This window comes from Bombina bombina, chromosome 9 (assembly GCF_027579735.1).
Source record: "Bombina bombina isolate aBomBom1 chromosome 9, aBomBom1.pri, whole genome shotgun sequence".
Lineage (NCBI taxonomy): Eukaryota > Metazoa > Chordata > Amphibia > Anura > Bombinatoridae > Bombina > Bombina bombina.
In genome coordinates, this window is record NC_069507.1 from 271,380,424 (window position 1) to 271,402,500 (window position 22,077).

At 43.2% G+C, this 22,077-nt stretch overlaps 1 protein-coding gene across 1 annotated transcript in view; it reads left to right on the forward strand.

The window, feature by feature from the left end:
• Positions 1–3,061: 3,061 nt before the first annotated feature.
• Positions 3,062–22,077, forward strand: part of LOC128640317 (alpha-2-macroglobulin) — a gene marked incomplete in the record, with an annotated part of 664,962 nt that continues 645,946 nt past the window's right edge. Inside the window, 2 exon segments of the mRNA XM_053692808.1 lie at positions 3,062–3,233; positions 10,155–10,345. Coding sequence (XP_053548783.1) covers positions 3,166–3,233; positions 10,155–10,345 — 259 coding nt within the window.

Below are 22,077 nucleotides of genomic sequence, written 5' to 3' on the forward strand. Positions count from 1 at the left end.
ATTAGAAAAATATTACAACAATTTTAAACTAATTACACCTACTCTAAGCCCCCTAATAAAATAACAAAGCCCCCCAAAATAAAAAAATGCCCTACCCTATTCTAAATTACAAAAGTTCAAAGCTCTTTTACCTTACCAGCCCTGAACAGGGCCCTTTGCGGGGCATGCCCCAAGAAAATCAGCTCTTTTGCCTGTAAAAAAAACATACAATACCCCCCCAACATTACAACCCACCACCCACATACCCCTAATCTAACCCAAACCCCCCTTAAATAAACCTAACACTAAGCCCCTGAAGATCTTCCTACCTTATCTTCACCTCACCGGGTATCGCACCGATCGGTCCTGGCTCCAAAATCTTCATCCAACCCAAGCGGGGGCTAGACATCCATCATCCGGCGGCTGAAGAGGTCCAGAAGAGGCTCCAAAGTCTTCATCCTATCCGGGAAGAAGAGGCGATCCAGACCGGCAACCATCTTGATCCAAGCGGCATCTTCTATCTTCATCCGATGAGGACCGGCTCCATCGTGAAGACCTCCAGCGCGGATCAATCTTCTTCCGACGACGTCCAATTGAAGAATGACGGTTCCTTTAAGGGACGTCATCCAAGATGGCGTCCCTCGAATTCCGATTGGCTGATAGGATTCTATCAGCCAATCGGAATTAAGGTAGGAAAATTCTGATTGGCTGATGGAATCAGCCAATCATAATCAAGTTCAATCCGATTGGCTGATCCGATCAGCCAATCAGATTGAGCTCGCATTCTATTGGCTGATCGGAACAGCCAATAGAATGCAAGCTCAATCTGATTGGCTGATTGAATCAGCCAATCGGATTGAACTTGATTCTGATTGGCTGATTGGGTTAGATTAGGGGTATGTGGGTGGTAACTAATAGTTACATTGTAGCTAGCTTAGGGTTTATTTTTATTTTACAGGCAAGTTCGTATTTATTACTAACTATTTAATAACTATTCTACCTAGTTAAAATAAATACAAACTTGCCTGTAAAATAAAAATAAACCCTAAGCTAGATACAATGAAACTATTAGTTATATTGTAGCTAGCTTAGGGTTTATTTTACAGGTAAGTATTTAGTTTTAAATAGGAATGATTTAGTTAATGATAGGAATTTTTAGTTAGATTTCTTTTAATTATATTTAAGTTAGGGGGTGTTAGGGTTAGGGTTAGACTTAGATTTAGGGGTTAATAACTTTAATATAGTGGCAGCGACATTGGGGCGGCAGATTAGGGGTTAATACATGTAGGTAGGTGGCGGTGATGTTAGGGACGGCAGATTAGGGGTTAATAATATATAACTAGTGTTTGCGAGGCGGGAGTACGGCGGTTTAGGGGTTAATATATTTATTATAGTGACGGCGATGTCCGGTTCGGCAGATTAGGGGTTAAAAAATTTCTTTTAGTGTTTGCGATGTGGGAGGGCCTTGCTTTAGGGGTTAATATGTAGTTTATGGGTGTTAGTGTACTTTTTAGCACTTTAGTTAAGAGTTTTATGCTACGGCTTTGTAGTGTAAAACTCTTAAAGGGACATGACACCCACATTTTTTCTTTCATGATTTAGAAAGAGAATGCAATTTTTAACATCTTTCTAATTTACTTATATTATCTAATTTGTTTTATTCTCTTGATATTCTTTGCAGAAAAGCATATCTAGATATGCTCAGGAGCTGCTGATTGGTTGCTGCACATAGAAGCCTTATGTGATTGGTTCACCATGTGCATTGCTTTTTCTTCAACTAAGGATATCTAAAAAATGAAGCAAAATAAATAATAGAAGTAAATTGTAATGTTGTTTAAATTTCTATTCTCTATCTGAATCATGAAAGAAAGATTTTGGGTTTAGTGGCCCTTTAACTACTGACTTTAAAATGCGGTACCAGTCTTGACAGGAGAGGGTCTACCACTCACTTTTTAGCAGACTCGTAATACTGGCGCTATGCAAGTCCCATTGAAAAAAGAGGATACACAATTTACATAAGCGGTACACCTGTACCTGCAAGACTCGTAATACCAGCGGGCGTTAAAAAGCAGCGTTAGGACCGGCTAACGCTGCTTTTTAAGTCTAACGCAAAACTCGTAATCTATCTGTTGGTTTTTAACCTTAGATGTTCCAATGTTCTTAACATAACAGAAAAGAAAATGTTCTATGTATTTTTAAATAGATATTCTTTTATTTATTTATACTGTATATATATATATATATATATATATATATATATATATATATATATATATATACACACATATATATATTATATTATTATTATTTTTTTTTAATCAGAGATATAGATAAATATTTATTTAAAAGAATATAGATCATATTCTTCTATGCCAAGAATATTGGAATGTGAAATATTCATATTTCATGTTGGGTTTAGCGCTCTTGAATAAAGTGATTGGGTTGCTTGCAAGTATGGATGTCAGTCTATTTTCCATTTCTGCGCTCCATTGAAGTCTATGTGAGAATATGTTTACGCAGTTGCGAAAGTCCAACTTTATACTTTCAGCTCGTAATAAAAGCACAAATCGACATGCGAAAAAACCCTCCGTCTAGTGATGTTAACGCTGGAGCACTAAATTGCACTGCACTTGTTAATTAGCCCATGATGTTGTACAGCTGAGAAGCTCTGTGACCCAGCCAGTAAGTACTTGTTACCCTTTACTGGTGTAAGGGAACATAAGTGCCCGGCAAGCTGACCCTCTGTAATTACTTTACAGGTGGGCACAGTGCATAACCCAATGGCTGTGACTTCATTTGTGACATTTAAACCAGATTTCACTGGAAATAATTAAGTTTGATTAATGCTGATATAGCAAGACTGCACAGTTTGCTAAACTGATTAACCCTGACCCATTTGGACAGAGAGCAAACTTGTATTATCACTCTGTGCAAATCTCTTTCAATGCCAAAACATACACATCTGTTTCTTGACAATTCCCCCACACAACCCAAAAACCCAACAAACCTTGACCTGACCAATCACAGCTCAGCAAATATTTGTCCTGCTATGGTCAGTGTCCATATTTTGTTGTGACTAAGTGTGAGCGAGTGGGTGAGCAGCTAATCTAAGAATCATTGTGCCCAGTCCTCTGACACAGACTGACAGGGAGAGAACCTACAGACAGCAACTGCTCCAAGGACACAATGTTACCCCAAGCTCTGTATGTGGGGGTGATCCTACTGCAGCTCTTAGGGACACTACAGGCAGAACTGTGAGTTTGCTCTAATGCTCCTTGTATATTGTGTGTGTGACATATTATATTCTATAATTATCCTCTTGTTTAATATTTCTACATGTTGTGTGATCCCTTCATTACTGTTACATGAGTCTTACTCACCTACCTACTGACCCTCACATGCTGTGTGCTGTACTCACCTACCTACTGACCCTCACATGCTGTGTGCTGTACTCACCTACCTACTGACACTTACATGCTGTGTGCTGTACTTACCTACCTACTGACCCTCACATACTGTGTGCTGTACTCACCTACCTACTGACACTTACATGCTGTGTGCTGTACTCACCTACCTACTGACACTTACATGCTGTGTGCTGTACTTAACTACCTACTGACACTTACATGCTGTGTGCTGTACTCACCTACCTACTGACCCTCACATGCTGTGTGCTGTACTCATCTACCTACTGACCCTCACATGCTGTGTGCTGTACTCACCTACCTACTGACCCTCACATGCTGTGTGCTGTACTCGCCTACCTACTGACCCTCACATGCTGTGTGCTGTACTCGCCTACCTACTGACCCTCACATGCTGTGTGCTGTACTCACCTACCTACTGACCCTCACATGCTGTGTGCTGTACTCACCTACCTACTGACACTTACATACTGTGTGCTGTACTCACCTACCTACTGACCCTCACATGCTGTGTGCTGTACTCACCTACCTACTGACCCTCACATGCTGTGTGCTGTACTCATCTACCTACTGACCCTCACATGCTGTGTGCTGTACTCACCTACCTACTGACCCTCACATGCTGTGTGCTGTACTCACCTACCTACTGACCCTCACATACTGTGTGCTGTACTCACCTACCTACTGACACTAACATACTGTGTGCTGTACTCACCAACCTACTGACCCTCACATGCTGTGTGCTGTACTCACCTACCTACTGACACTCACATACTGTGTGCTGTACTCACCTACCTACTGACACTAACATACTGTGTGCTGTACTCACCTACCTACTGATCCTCACATGCTGTGTGCTGTACTCACCTACCTACTGACCCTCACATGCTGTGTGCTTTACTCACCTACCTACTGACACTTACATGCTGTGTGCTGTACTTACCTACCTACTGACCCTCACATACTGTGTGCTGTACTCACCTACCTACTGACCCTCACATGCTGTGTGCTTTACTCACCTACCAACTGACCCTTACATGTTGTGTGCTGTACTCACCTACCTACTGACCCTCACATGCTGTGTGCTGTACTCACCTACCTACTGACACTTACATACTGTGTGCTGTACTCACCTACCTACTGACCCTCACATGCTGTGTGCTGTACTCACCTACCTACTGACCCTCACATGCTGTGTGCTGTACTCATCTACCTACTGACCCTCACATGCTGTGTGCTGTACTCACCTACCTACTGACCCTCACATGCTGTGTGCTGTACTCACCTACCTACTGATCCTCACATGCTGTGTGCTGTACTCACCTACCTACTGACCCTCACATGCTGTGTGCTTTACTCACCTACCTACTGACACTTACATGCTGTGTGCTGTACTCACCAACCTACTGACCCTCACATGCTGTGTGCTGTACTCACCTACCTACTGACACTCACATACTGTGTGCTGTACTCACCTACCTACTGACACTAACATACTGTGTGCTGTACTCACCTACCTACTGATCCTCACATGCTGTGTGCTGTACTCACCTACCTACTGACCCTCACATGCTGTGTGCTTTACTCACCTACCTACTGACACTTACATGCTGTGTGCTGTACTTACCTACCTACTGACCCTCACATACTGTGTGCTGTACTCACCTACCTACTGACCCTCACATGCTGTGTGCTTTACTCACCTACCAACTGACCCTTACATGTTGTGTGCTGTACTTACCTACCTACTGACACTCACATGCTGTACTCACCTACTGACTTTATATGCTGTGTGCTGTACTCACCTACCTACTGACCCTCACATGCTGTGTGCTGTACTCACCTACCTACTGACCCTCACATACTGTGTGCTGTACTCACCTACCTAGTGACCCTCACATGCTGTGTGCTGTACTCACCTACCTACTGAAACTCACATGCTGTGTGCTGTACTCACCTACCTACTGACACTCACATACTGTGTGCTGTACTCACCTACTTACTGACCCTCACATGCTGTGTGCTGTACTCACCTACCTACTGACACTCACATACTGTGTGCTGTACTCACCTACCTACTGACTCTCACATGCTGTGTGCTGTACTCAATTACCTACTTACACTCACATGCTGTGTGCTGTACTCAACTACCTACTGATTCTTACATGCTGTGTGCTGTACTCACCTACCTACTGACCCTCACATGCTGTGTGCTGTAATCACCTACCTACTGACCCTCACATGCTGTGTGCTGTACTCACCTACCTACTGACCCTCACATGCTGTGTGCTGTACTCACCTACCCACTGACCCTCACATGCTGTGTGCTGTACTCACCTACCTACTGACACTTACATGCTGTGTGCTGTACTTACCTACCTACTGACCCTCACATACTGTGTGCTGTACTCACCTACCTACTGACCCTCACATGCTGTGTGCTTTACTCACCTACCAACTGACCCTTACATGCTGTGTGCTGTACTTACCTACCTACTGACACTCACATGCTGTACTCACCTACTGACTTTATATGCTGTGTGCTGTACTCACCTACCTACTGACCCTCACATGCTGTGTGCTGTACTCACCTACCTACTGACCCTCACATACTGTGTGCTGTACTCACCTACCTAGTGACCCTCACATGCTGTGTGCTGTACTCACCTACCTACTGAGACTCACATGCTGTGTGCTGTACTCACCTACCTACTGACACTCACATACTGTGTGCTGTACTCACCTACTTACTGACCCTCACATGCTGTGTTCTGTACTCACCTACCTACTGACACTCACATACTGTGTGCTGTACTCACCTACCTACTGACTCTCACATGCTGTGTGCTGTACTCAACTACCTACTTACACTCACATGCTGTGTGCTGTACTCAACTACCTACTGATTCTTACATGCTGTGTGCTGTACTCACCTACCTACTGACCCTCACATGCTGTGTGCTGTACTCACCTACCTACTGACCCTCACATACTGTCTGCAGTACTCACCTACCTACTGACCCTCACATACTGTGTGCTGTACTCACCTACCTACTGACCCTCACATGCTGTGTGCTGTACTCACCTACCTACTGACACTTACATGCTGTGTGCTGTACTTACCTACCTACTGACCCTCACATACTGTGTGCTGTACTCAACTACCTACTGACCCTCACATGCTGTGTGCTGTTCTCACCTACCAACTGACCCTTACATGCTGTGTGCTGTACTTACCTACCTACTGACCACCACATGCTGTGTGCTGTACTTACCTACCTACTGACACTCACATGCTGTACTCACCTACTGACTTTACATGCTGTGTGCTGTACTCAACTATCTACTGACCCTCACATGCTGTGTGCTGTACTCACCTACCTACTGACCCTCACATGCTGTGTGCTGTACTCGCCTACCTACTGACCCTCACATGCTGTGTGCTGTACTCACCTACCTACTGATCCTCACATGCTGTGTGCTGTACTCACCTACCTACTGACCCTCACATGCTGTGTGCTGTACTCACCTACCTACTGAGCCTCACATACTGTGTGCTGTACTCACCTACCTACTGACCCTCACATGCTGTGTGCTTTACTCACCTACCTACTGACACTCACATACTGTGTGCTGTACTCACCTACCTACTGACTCTCACATGCTGTGTGCTGTACTCACCTACCTACTGACACTCGCATACTGTGTGCTGTACTCACCTACCTACTGACTCTCACATGCTGTGTGCTGTACTCACGTACCTACTGACACTCACATACTGTGTGCTGTACTCACCTACCTACTGACACTCACATACTGTGTGCTGTACTCACGTACCTACTGACACTCACATACTGTGTGCTGTACTCACCTACCTACTGACACTCACATACTGTGTGCTGTACTCACGTACCTACTGACTCTCACATGCTGTGTGCTGTACTCACCTACCTACTGACACTCACATACTGTGTGCTGTACTCACCTACTTACTGACACTCACATACTGTGTGCTGTACTCACCTACCTACTGACCCTGACATGCTGTGTGCTGTACTCACCTACCTACTGACACTCACATACTGTGTGCTGTACTCATCACCTACCTACTGACTCTCACATGCTGTGTACTGTACTCACCTACCTACTGACACTCACATACTGTGTGCTGTACTCACCTACCTAGTGATACTCACATGCTGTGTGCTGTACTCACCTACCTACTGAGACTCACATGCTGTGTGCTGTACTCACCTACCTACTTACACTCACATAGTGTGTGCTGTACTCACCTACCTACTGACTCTCACATGCTGTGTGCTGTACTCACCTACCTACTGACACTCACATACTGTGTGCTGTACTTACCTACCTACTGATACTCACATGCTGTGTGCTGTACTCACCAACCTACTGACCCTCACATACTGTGTGCTGTACTCACCTACCGACACTCACATACTGTGTGCTGTACTCACCTACCTACTGACACTCACATACTGTGTGCTGTACTCACCTACCTACTGACACTCACATACTGTGTGCTGTACTCACCTACCTACTGACCCTCACATGCTGTGTGCTGTACTCACCTACCTACTGAGACTCACATGCTGTGTGCTGTACTCACCAACCTACTGACCCTCACATGCTGTGTGCTGTACTCACCTACCTACTGACACTCACATACTGTGTGCTGTACTCACCTACCTACTGACACTAACATACTGTGTGCTGTACTCACCTACCTACTGACACTCACATACTGTGTGCTGTACTCACCTACCTACTGACACTCACATACTGTGTGCTGTACTAAGGGGTGGTTCTAACCCAAAGCATTTGGAGGTGTAATACTATATTAACCATCTAGATTGTAAGTTCCCATGGGAATAGGGCCCTCAATTCCCCCTGTATTTGTCTGTCAAATTTTGTACCTCATACTGTGTGCTGTACTCACCTACCTACTGACACTCACATACTGTGTGCTGTACTCACCTACCTACTGACACTCACATACTGTGTGCTGTACTCACCTACCTACTGACCCTCACATGCTGTGTGCTGTACTCACCTACCTACTGACACTCACATGCTGTGTGCTGTACTCACCAACCTACTGACCCTCACATGCTGTGTGCTGTACTCACCTACCTACTGACACTCACATACTGTGTGCTGTACTCACCTACCTACTGACCCTCACATGCTGTGTGCTGTACTCACCTACCTACTGACACTCACATACTGTGTGCTGTACTCACGTACCTACTGACTCTCACATGCTGTGTGCTGTACTCACCTACCTACTGACACTCACATACTGTGTGCTGTACTCACCTACTTACTGACACTCACATACTGTGTGCTGTACTCACCTACCTACTGACCCTGACATGCTGTGTGCTGTACTCACCTACCTACTGACACTCACATACTGTGTGCTGTACTCATCACCTACCTACTGACTCTCACATGCTGTGTACTGTACTCACCTACCTACTGACACTCACATACTGTGTGCTGTACTCACCTACCTAGTGACCCTCACATGCTGTGTGCTGTACTCACCTACCTACTGAGACTCACATGCTGGGTGCTGTACTCACCTACCTACTTACACTCACATAGTGTGTGCTGTACTCACCTACCTACTGACTCTCACATGCTGTGTGCTGTACTCACCTACCTACTGACACTCACATACTGTGTGCTGTACTCACCTACCTACTGATACTCACATGCTGTGTGCTGTACTCACCTACCTACTGACCCTCACATACTGTGTGCTGTACTCACCTACCGACACTCACATACTGTGTGCTGTACTCACCTACCTACTGACACTCACATACTGTGTGCTGTACTCGCCTACCTACTGACACTCACATACTGTGTGCTGTACTCACCTACCTACTGACCCTCACATGCTGTGTGCTGTACTCACCTACCTACTGACACTCACATGCTGTGTGCTGTACTCACCAACCTACTGACCCTCACATGCTGTGTGCTGTACTCACCTACCTACTGACACTCACATACTGTGTGCTGTACTCACCTACCTACTGACACTAACATACTGTGTGCTGTACTCACCTACCTACTGACACTCACATACTGTGTGCTGTACTCACCTACCTACTGACACTCACATACTGTGTGCTGTACTAAGGGGTGGTTCTAACCCAAAGCATTTGGAGGTGTAATACTATATTAACCATCTAGATTGTAAGTTCCCATGGGAATAGGGCCCTCAATTCCCCCTGTATTTGTCTGTCAAATTTTGTACCTGTCAAATTTTGTCTTTTATTGTATTGTTTCTCCGTTGTACTTTTATCCTTGAACCCATGGGCAGCGCTGCGGAATCTGTTGGCGCTTTATAAATCAATAATAATAATAATACCCCATACTCCCCTCTTTACTTTTTCCTGACGCTGTGCAGGGCACTGGGCATGTAAATAAAGCACTAGCTGGCACCAGTGAAAATGGTCTACTGTAATGAGTGTGGGTGATTCTAGGACCCCTGAGCCCTACCCTCAGAAACACGACTGCCCCCACTAGCACGTTCTCTGCTCACCCCTCACATGATCTGTGCCCCTCTAATACTCTGTGATTTGCTGTGACTAAGCAGTCCGTCTACATTAATCTGAGCGCCTCTAATACACACGTACCCCCTGCCAGCATCCTTTTTGTTCCCCAGTAATAATCAGCACCCTGTAAAACTAATGCTTTGTGATTCACCCTCAGACACTATGCCGTGATATTTCCCTCTCAAATTCGCTTCCCTGGACCTGAGCTGGCGTGTTTACACCTGGAGGGAGCGAAGGAAGCGGGAACAATACAAGTCACCCTCCAAAATAAGAATAGGAACACGACTCTCATAGAGAGAAGCTTCCAGCAGGAGCCGCTCTTTAACTGTGAATCGTTTCAGGTACCTCAGGTGATCCCATGCGTATCCCAGCTTGCGCTGCACGTCATAGGGCAAAGAAGCACGGTACCTGTATTACATGGTTACACACAGACAGTACCTTATACCTCTACAGACACGGTACCTGTATTACATGGTTACACACAGACAGTACCTCATACCTCTACAGACACGGTGCCTGTATTACATGGTTACATATAGACAGTAACTCATACCTCTATAGACACGGTACCTGTATTACATGGTTACACACAGGCAGTACCTCATACCTCTACAGACACGGTACCTGTATTACATGGTTACACACAGACAGTACCTCATACCTCTACAGACACAGTGCCTGTATTACATGGTTACACACAGGCAGTACCTCATACCTCTACAGACACGGTGCCTGTATTACATGGTAACACAAAGACAGTACCAGATACCTCTACAGACACTGTACCTGTATTATATGGTTACACACAGGCAGTACCTCATACATCTACAGACACGGTACCTGTATTACATGGTTACACACAGGCTGTACCTCATACCTCTACAGACACAGTACCTGTATTACATGGTTACACACAGACCGTACCTCATACCTCTACAGACACGGTACCTGTATTACATGGTTACACACAGACAGTACCAGATACCTCTACAGACACGGTACCTGTATTACATGGTTACACACAGACAGTACCTCATACCTCTACAGACACGGTACCTGTATTACATGGTTACACACAGACAGTACCTCATACCTCTATAGACAAGGTACCTGTATTACATGGTTACACACAGACAGTACCTCATACCTCTACAGACACGGCACCTGTATTACATGGTTACACACAGGTAGTACCTCATACCTCTACAGACACAGTACCTGTATGACATGGTTACACACAGACAGTACCTCATACCTCTACAGACACGGTACCTGTATTACATGGTTACACACAGACAGTACCTCATACCTCTACAGACACGGTACCTGTATTACATGGTTACACACAGACAGTACCAGATACCTCTACAGACACGGTACCTGTATTACATGGTTACACACAGACAGTGCTACATACCTCTACAGACACAGTACCTGTATTACATGGTTACACACAGACAGTACCTCATACCTCTACAGACACGGTACCTGTATTACATGGTTACACACAGACAGTACCTCATACCTCTATAGACAAGGTACCTGTATTACATGGTTACACACAGACAGTACCTCATACCTCTACAGACACGGCACCTGTATTACATGGTTACACACAGGTAGTACCTCATACCTCTACAGACACAGTACCTGTATGACATGGTTACACACAGACAGTACCTCATACCTCTACAGACACGGTACCTGTATTACATGGTTACACACAGACAGTACCTCATACCTCTACAGACACGGTACCTGTATTACATGGTTACACACAGACAGTACCAGATACCTCTACAGACATGGTACCTGTATTACATGGTTACACACAGACAGTGCTACATACCTCTACAGACACAGTACCTGTATTACATGGTTACACACAGACAGTACCTCATACCTCTACAGACATGTTACCTGTATTACATGGTTACACACAGACAGTACCTCATACCTCTACAGACACGGTACCTGTATTACATGGTTACACACAGACAGTACCTCATACCTCTACAGACACGGTACCTGTATTACATGGTTACACACAGACAGTACCTCATACCTCTACAGACACGGTACCTGTATTACATGGTTACACACAGACAGTACCAGATACCTCTACAGACACTGTACCTGTATTACATGGTTACACACAGACAGTGCTACATACCTCTACAGACACAGTACCTGTATGACATGGTTACACACAGACAGTACCACATACCTCTACAGACAAGGTACCTGTATTACATGGTTACACACAGACAGTGCTACATACCTCTACAGACACAGTACCTGTATGACATGGTTACACACAGACAGTACCACATACCTCTACAGACACAGTACCTGTATGACATGGTTACACACAGACAGTACCACATACCTCTACAGACACAGTACCTGTATTACATGGTTACACACAGACAGTGCTACATACCTCTACAGACACAGTACCTGTATTACATGGCTACACACAGACAGTACCTCATACCTCTACAGACACAGTACCTGTATTACATGGTTACACACAGACAGTACCTCATACCTCTACAGACACAGTACCTGTATTACATGGTTACACACAGACAGTACCTCATACCTCTACAGACACGGTACCTGTATTAAATGGTTACACACAGACAGTACTACATACCTCTATAGACACGGTACCTGTATTACATGGTTACACACAGACAGTACATCATACCTCTACAGACACAGTACCTGTATTACATGGTTACACACAGACAGTACCTCATACCTCTACAGACACGGTACCTGTATTACATGGTTACACACAGACAGTACCTCATACCTCTACAGACACGGTACCTGTATTACATGGTTACACACAGACAGTACCACTACAGACACGGTACCTGTATTACATGGTTACACACAGACAGTACCTCATACCTCTACAGACACAGTACCTGTATTACATGGTTACACACAGACAGTACATCATACCTCTACAGACACGGTACCTGTATTACATTGTTACACACAGACAGTACCTCATACCTCTACAGACACAGTACCTGTATTACATGGTTACACACAGACAGTACCTCATACCTCTACAGACACTGTACCTGTATTACATGGTTACACACAGACAGTACCTCATACCTCTACAGACACAGCACCTGTATTACATGGTTACACACAGACAGTACCACATACCTCTACAGACACAGTACCTGTATTACATGGTTACACACAGACAGTACCAGATACGTCTACAGACACGGCACCTGTATTACATGGTTACACACAGACAGTACCACATACCTCTACAGACACAGTACCTGTATTACATGGTTACACACAGACAGTACCTCATACCTCTACAGACACGGTACCTGTATTACATGGTTACACACAGACAGTACCACATACCTCTACAGACACTGTACCTGTATTACATGGTTACACACAGACAGTACCTCATACCTCTACAGACACGGTACCTGTATTACATGGTTACACACAGACAGTACCTCATACCTCTACAGACACAGTACCTGTATTACATGGTTACACACAGACAGTACCTCATACCTCTACAGACATGTTACCTGTATTACATGGTTACACACAGACAGTACCTCATACCTCTACAGACACGGTACCTGTATTACATGGTTACACACAGACAGTACCTCATACCTCTACAGACACAGTACCTGTATTACATGGTTACACACAGACAGTACCTCATACCTCTACAGACACGGTACCTGTATTACATGGTTACACACAGACAGTACCAGATACCTCTACAGACACGGTACCTGTATTACATGGTTACACACAGACAGTGCTACATACCTCTACAGACACAGTACCTGTATGACATGGTTACACACAGACAGTACCACATACCTCTACAGACACAGTACCTGTATTACATGGTTACACACAGACAGTACCTCATACCTCTACAGACACAGTACCTGTATGACATGGTTACACACAGACAGTACCACATACCTCTACAGACACAGTACCTGTATGACATGGTTACACACAGACAGTACCACATACCTCTACAGACACGGTACCTGTATTACATGGTTACACACAGACAGTGCTACATACCTCTACAGACACAGTACCTGTATTACATGGTTACACACAGATAGTACCAGATACGTCTACAGACACGGCACCTGTATTACATGGTTACACACAGACAGTACCACATACCTCTACAGACACAGTACCTGTATTACATGGTTACACACAGACAGTACCACATACCTCTACAGACACTGTACCTGTATTACATGGTTACACACAGACAGTACCTCATACCTCTACAGACACGGTACCTGTATTACATGGTTACACACAGACAGTACCTCATACCTCTACAGACACGGCACCTGTATTACATGGTTACACACAGACAGTACCAGATACCTCTACAGACACGGTACCTGTATTACATGGCTACACACAGACAGTACCTCATACCTCTACAGACACAGTACCTGTATTACATGGTTACACACAGACAGTACCTCATACCTCTACAGACACAGTACCTGTATTACATGGTTACACACAGACAGTACCTCATACCTCTACAGACACGGTACCTGTATTAAATGGTTACACACAGACAGTACTACATACCTCTATAGACACGGTACCTGTATTACATGGTTACACACAGACAGTACATCATACCTCTACAGACACAGTACCTGTATTACATGGTTACACACAGACAGTACCTCATACCTCTACAGACACGGTACCTGTATTACATGGTTACACACAGACAGTACCTCATACCTCTACAGACACGGTACCTGTATTACATGGTTACACACAGACAGTACCACTACAGACACGGTACCTGTATTACATGGTTACACACAGACAGTACCTCATACCTCTACAGACACAGTACCTGTATTACATGGTTACACACAGACAGTACATCATACCTCTACAGACACGGTACCTGTATTACATTGTTACACACAGACAGTACCTCATACCTCTACAGACACAGTACCTGTATTACATGGTTACACACAGACAGTACCTCATACCTCTACAGACACTGTACCTGTATTACATGGTTACACACAGACAGTACCTCATACCTCTACAGACACAGCACCTGTATTACATGGTTACACACAGACAGTACCACATACCTCTACAGACACAGTACCTGTATTACATGGTTACACACAGACAGTACCAGATACGTCTACAGACACGGCACCTGTATTACATGGTTACACACAGACAGTACCACATACCTCTACAGACACAGTACCTGTATTACATGGTTACACACAGACAGTACCACATACCTCTACAGACACAGTACCTGTATTACATGGTTACACACAGACAGTACCACATACCTCTACAGACACTGTACCTGTATTACATGGTTACACACAGACAGTACCTCATACCTCTACAGACACGGTACCTGTATTACATGGTTACACACAGACAGTACCTCATACCTCTACAGACACAGTACCTGTATTACATGGTTACACACAGACAGTACCTCATACCTCTATAGACACGGTACCTGTATTACATGGTTACACACAGACAGTACCTCATACCTCTACAGACACGGTACCTGTATTACATGGTTACACACAGACAGTACCTCATACCTCTACAGACACGGTACCTGTATTACATTGTTACACACAGACAGTACCTCATACCTCTACAGACACAGCACCTGTATTACATGGTTACACACAGACAGTACCTCAAACCTCTACAGACACAGTACCTGTAAGACATGGTTACACACAGACCGTACCTCATACCTCTACAGACACAGTACCTGTATGACATGGTTACACACAGACAGTACCAAATACCTCTACAGACACAGTACCTGTATTACTTGTTTACACACAAACAGTACCACATACCTCTACAGACACGGTACCTGTATTACATGGTTACACACAGAAAGTACCTCATACCTCTACAGACACGGTACCTGTATTACATGGTTACACACAGACAGTACCTCATACCTCTACAGACACGGCACCTGTATTACATGGTTACACACAGACAGTACCTCATACCTCTACAGACACGGTACCTGTATTACATGGTTACACACAGACAGTACCTCATACCTCTACAGACACGGTACCTGTATTACATGGTTACACACAGATAGTACCAGATACGTCTACAGACACGGCACCTGTATTACATGGTTACACACAGACAGTACCTCATACCTCTACAGACACGGTACCTGTATTACATGGTTACACACAGACAGTACCTCATACCTCTACAGACACGGCACCTGTATTACATGGTTACACACAGACAGTACCTCATACCTCTACAGACACAGTACCTGTATTATATGGTTACACACAGACAGTACCTCATACCTCTACAGACACGGTACCTGTATTACATGGTTACACACAGACAGTACCTCATACCTCTACAGACACAGTACCTGTATTACATGGTTACACACAGACAGTACATCATACCTCTACAGACACAGTACCTGTATTACATGGTTACACACAGACAGTACCTCATACCTCTACAGACACGGTACCTGTATTACATGGTTACACACAGACAGTAGCAGACACCTCTACAGACACAGCACCTGTATTACATGGTTACACACAGACAGTACCTCATACCTCTACAGACACAGTACCTGTATTACATGGTTACACACAGACATTACCTCATACCTCTACAGACACGGTACCTGTATTACATGGTTACACACAGACAGTACCAGATACGTCTACAGACACGGTACCTGTATTACATGGTTACACACAGACAGTACCTCATACCTCTACAGACACAGTACCTGTATTACATGGTTACACACAGACAGTACCTCATACCTCTACAGACACAGTACCTGTATTACATGGTTACACACAGACAGTACCTCATACCTCTACAGACATGTTACCTGTATTACATGGTTACACACAGACAGTACCTCATACCTCTACAGACACGGTGCCGTTATTACATGGTTACACACAGGCAGTACCTCATACCTCTACAGACACGGTACCTGTATTACATGGTTACACACAGGCTGTACCTCATACCTCTACAGACGCGGTACCTGTATTACATGGTTACACACAAACAGTACCACATACCTCTACAGACACAGTACCTGTATTACATGGTTACACACAGGCAGTACCTCATACCTCTACAGACACGGTACCTGTATTACATGGTTACACACAGACAGTACCTCATACCTCTACAGACACGGTACCTGTATTACATGGTTACACACAGACAGTACCTCATACCTCTACAGACACGGTACCTGTATTACATTGTTACACACAGACAGTACCTCATACCTCTACAGACACAGTACCTGTATTACATGGTTACACACAGACAGTACCACAAACCTCTACAGACACAGTACCTGTATGACATGGTTACACACAGACCGTACCTCATACCTCTACAGACACAGTACCTGTATGACATGGTTACACACAGACAGTACCTCATACCTCTACAGACACAGTACCTGTATGACATGGTTACACACAGACCGTACCTCATACCTCTACAGACACAGTACCTGTATGACATGGTTACACACAGACAGTACCAAATACCTCTACAGACACAGTACCTGTATTACTTGTTTACACACAAACAGTACCACATACCTCTACAGACACGGTACCTGTATTACATTGTTACACACAGACAGTACCAGATACCTCTACAGACACAGTACCTGTATTACATGGTTACACACAGACAGTACTTTAGCACGAGAGCGATAACTTTTTACTTTCAACTCATAATATTAACCGCAAACTGATACGCACAAAAAGTTTACTTCTAGCGCAATTAGCGCTCTAGCGAAAGCACTAAATAGCGCTTCACTAGTAAACTGGCCCTTAACAATTAAAACATAACTACATTTTTGTATTATTGGCATAAGTTTTATTGCGTTAAGATTCTCTGAATGTAATAGTTACACACATCTTTGTTTGCACAGTCTCTTTTATTGTCTGTTTTATATCTGTCCCTAATTTTCTTCAGCAGGGGAAACAGTTAGAAAACTAACCATTTTCAGAGTTAAATTACATGAAAATGAGACAAAATAAAGTATATTGCAAAGTTTTTTTAAGTACTGATAGTGAAACATTTTACATTACAATCTCAATCTGTTTAATGTCCCTTTAAATCCACTTATCTGTCTCCCATAAAATGTTTGTCACCAAGTAACCTTCTGTGTGCTCATCAGGTACCTCCACCATCCTCTAGTCAAGATGAAGTGGCTTTTATAGATGTCACCATCCGGACATCAGGAGAGCATATTAATAAACAAAGCAAAGTTCTACTGATGACAGAAAGGCACAAAACTCTGATCCAGACTGACAAAGCTGTGTACAAACCAGGACAAACCGGTAACATTATATACAATATATATATATTACATTATATTGTTATATTGTTTGCAGGAATCTTATCTATAGTGCGGAAACTTTGTCTGTAACCTGTGCTTAGCCTCTTGTATATACACAAGAGGAAAACTGCAGTAGAACCACTGCAAACATGTAGAACTTGCTTACCGCATTCGTTTCTTTGTAGATAAAGATCAGAGACTGCACCAGAAACCAGACCAACCTCCAGTGTAGAAGACATTTACCATTGGCTTCTTATAATGTTTTAAACCATAGTAAGGGCTAGATTACGCGTAGAGCGCTATTTATCACTCCCACTCGCATGTTAACTCCACTAGAAGTACGTTTTTTTGTGCTTGTCGGGTTGCAGGTCTATTGCAAGCTGAAAGTAAAATTTTTCGCTTAAACGACAAGTGCAAAAAGCTAAACTTCGAAAATCGCGACCCCGTTAATGTATTACTTCATAGGTTTTGTTTTCCACTTTTTGTGCTCCATTGCAGTCTAACAAGTGCATTAATCCAACATCAAATATTAATATTTCACATTTTAATGTTCTTCACATAGCAGAATATGTTCTATTATTAATAAAAACATATTTATACATATTTGTGATTGCATTTTAGTACAATATATTATCTACTAGTCCTCCCCTCTCTTTTGCTCTCTCTCTTCTGTGCTCTCTCTCTCCCTCTCTTTTGCTCTCTCTCTCTCTCTCTCTCTCTCTCTCTCTCTCCCCCTCTCTTTCTCTCTCTCTCTCTCTCTCTCTCCCCCTCTCTCTCTCTCTCTCTCTCTCTCTCCCCCTCTCTTTTGCTCTCTCTCTCTCTCTCTCTCTCTCTCTCCCCCTCTCTTTCTCTCTCTCTCTCTCTCTCTCTCTCTCTCTCTCTCCCCCTCTCTCTCTCCCCCTCTCTTTCTCTCTCTCTCTCTCCCCCTCTCTTTCTCTCTCTCTCTCTCTCTCTCTCTCTCTCTCTCTCCCTCTCTTTTGCTCTCTCTCTCTCTCTCTCTCTCTCTCTCTCTCTCCCCCTCTCTTTCTCTCTCTCTCTCTCTCTCTCTCTCCCCCCCCTCTCTCTCTCTCTCTCTCTCCCCCTCTCTTTCTCTCTCTCTCTCTCTCTCTCTCCCCCTCTCTTTTGCTCTCTCTCTCCCCCTCTCTTTTGCTCTCTCTCTCCCCCTCTCTTTTGCTCTCTCTCTCCCCCATTTTTGCTCTCTCTCTCTCTCCCCCCTCTCTTTTGCTCTCTCTCTCCCCCTCTCTTTTGCTCTCTCTCTCCTCCCTCTTGCTATATTAAAGCATGGGTAGAAAAAGACAATTTATTTTACATCCATACATAAATATTACTACTGCCCATCACTCTCTTATAACAGCCAATGATACTTACGAACTCATCACTGAGGCCCTGATATTTAAATATTCTCCAGCTTGGAGAGAATTGTAGTTCAGAGTTCACGAAGGCTGAACTCACTGAATTTTCAAAAGAAAAAGTGCGGAACTCTCTAGCACGGTGTGATCTCTCTCATTTATGTGAAGAAGAGACAAGTCCAGTGCAATAAAGCACTAAATGAGTTTTGTTACACTTACACTTTGTGCTTGGTATTTTATATTACTATAAATTGCAGATTGGGTCCTTTCAGTATTAAAGGGACACTGAACCCACATTTTTTCTTTCATGATTCAGATAGAGCAGTGTTTTTCAACCAGTGTGCCGTGGCACACTAGTGTGCCGTGAGAGATCCTCAGGTGTGCCACGGCAGACTGACAACAGTGTGACATATTTTTTAAACTTTGCTTGTTTTTTACTCCCAGTGCAGGGGTATTTTTTAGTAGGCATGGCATAACAGCACAATACATACAGTATGTGTGTGTTTGTATGTGTATATATATATGCTGTATTAGGCTACAATGTGTGATTTTTTTTAAATTTTGGGATGGTGGTGTGCCACAGGATTTTTTAATGTAAAAAAGTGTGCCACGGCAAATAAAAGGTTAAAAATCACTGAGATAGAGCATGCAATTTTAAGCCACTTTCTAATTTATTCCTATTATCAATTTTTCTTCGTTCTCTTGCTATCTTTATTTTAAAAAGAAGACATCTAAGCTTGTTTTTTTATTCAGAACTCTGGATAGCATTTTTTTATTGGTGGATGAGTTTATCCACCAATCAGCAAGAACAACCCAGGTTGATCACCAAAAATGGGCCGGCATCTAAACTTACTTTCTTGCATTTCAAATAAAGATACCAAGAGAATGAAGAAAATTTGATAATAGGAGTAAATTAGAAAGTTGCTTAAAATGTCATGCTCTATCTGAATCACAAAAGAAAAAATTTAGGTACAGTGTCCCTTTAATGCATTGAAAGTTATTTAAACCCCAAATTTTTCCTTTCATGATTCACATAAAGAAGCAGTTTTAAGCAACTTAGTAATTTACTCATATTATCAGTACAATTATGTATCAATTTTTCTTTGTTCTCTTGGTATCTTTATTTGAAAAAGCAGGATTGTAACTAGGAGTCAGCCCATTTTTGGTTCAGAACCTGGGTAGCGCTACATTTAGTTACCAATCAGTAAGCGCTACCCAGGTGCTGAACCAAAAATGGGCTGACTCTTAAGCTTACATTCCTGCTTTTTCAAATAAAGATTCCAAGAGAGCAAATAAAATTGAAAATAGGAGTAAATTAGAAAGTTGTTTAAAATTGCTGCTCTATCTGAATCATGAAAGAAAAAAGTGGGTTTCATGAAAGTTTCTGTGTTACTTTTACAAATTAGTATCACACTTTGTATATTTCTGTGTAGCTTTTACAAATTACATTGCACCTTGTATTTGCTGCATTGCAAACTAAAACTGACAGTTTTAGAAAGTGGGAGGGACAGGGCAGTTCACTGGGCTGAACAGGGGAGTTCCTAGGATATGTCTGAAGACTGAAGCTCTCTCACAAGTCTTGTGAACATTTTTAAGCAGTTTACACAAGCAAGGTCTCACTGATTTGTCTCGCCAGCTGTATGCAGGTTGTCATGTAAACATTTCAGTTTAATTTGGAATTAATGCAAACTGAGCCTTTATATCATACCCAGGGGTTCTCAGTTACCTTCTCTCTCCCATGTGAAATTTTATATCCAGAGGCAGTGCTCATCTCTCTGAGATTTCCAGGTTCCTTCCAATTTCTTAGAAAATACATTGCATTCAGCCCCTGTGAAGTCTACATGATTATTTTCTACAAACTAGAGAATGTTTGATTATGTGGCCCCTAGAAAGTAATGATGCTCTATGGGAAACTGAAGCTGACAGTTCAGTTTTAATTTAAATAAAATACGTGAAAGGTGCAATCTAATTTGTGATAGATACACATAAAGATACAAAGTATGAGACTAATGATTTAAAGTTACACAGAAACTGTAAAGGCATAATCAGAATTTGTAAAATCACAATCCTAAATGCACTGCTGTATACAATATAAAATACAAAATAGAAAGTGCAAAGTTTAATTATAATAAAATTTAATCTGAATTGTAAAGTGGTATAAAATACAAAACACTAAGGGGTTTATCGTGGGTGTTAGAGCTCATTGGGTATACGGCTGGTATTATTAGCCTTAAGTCAACGCAATTGCTTGAGCGCAATCG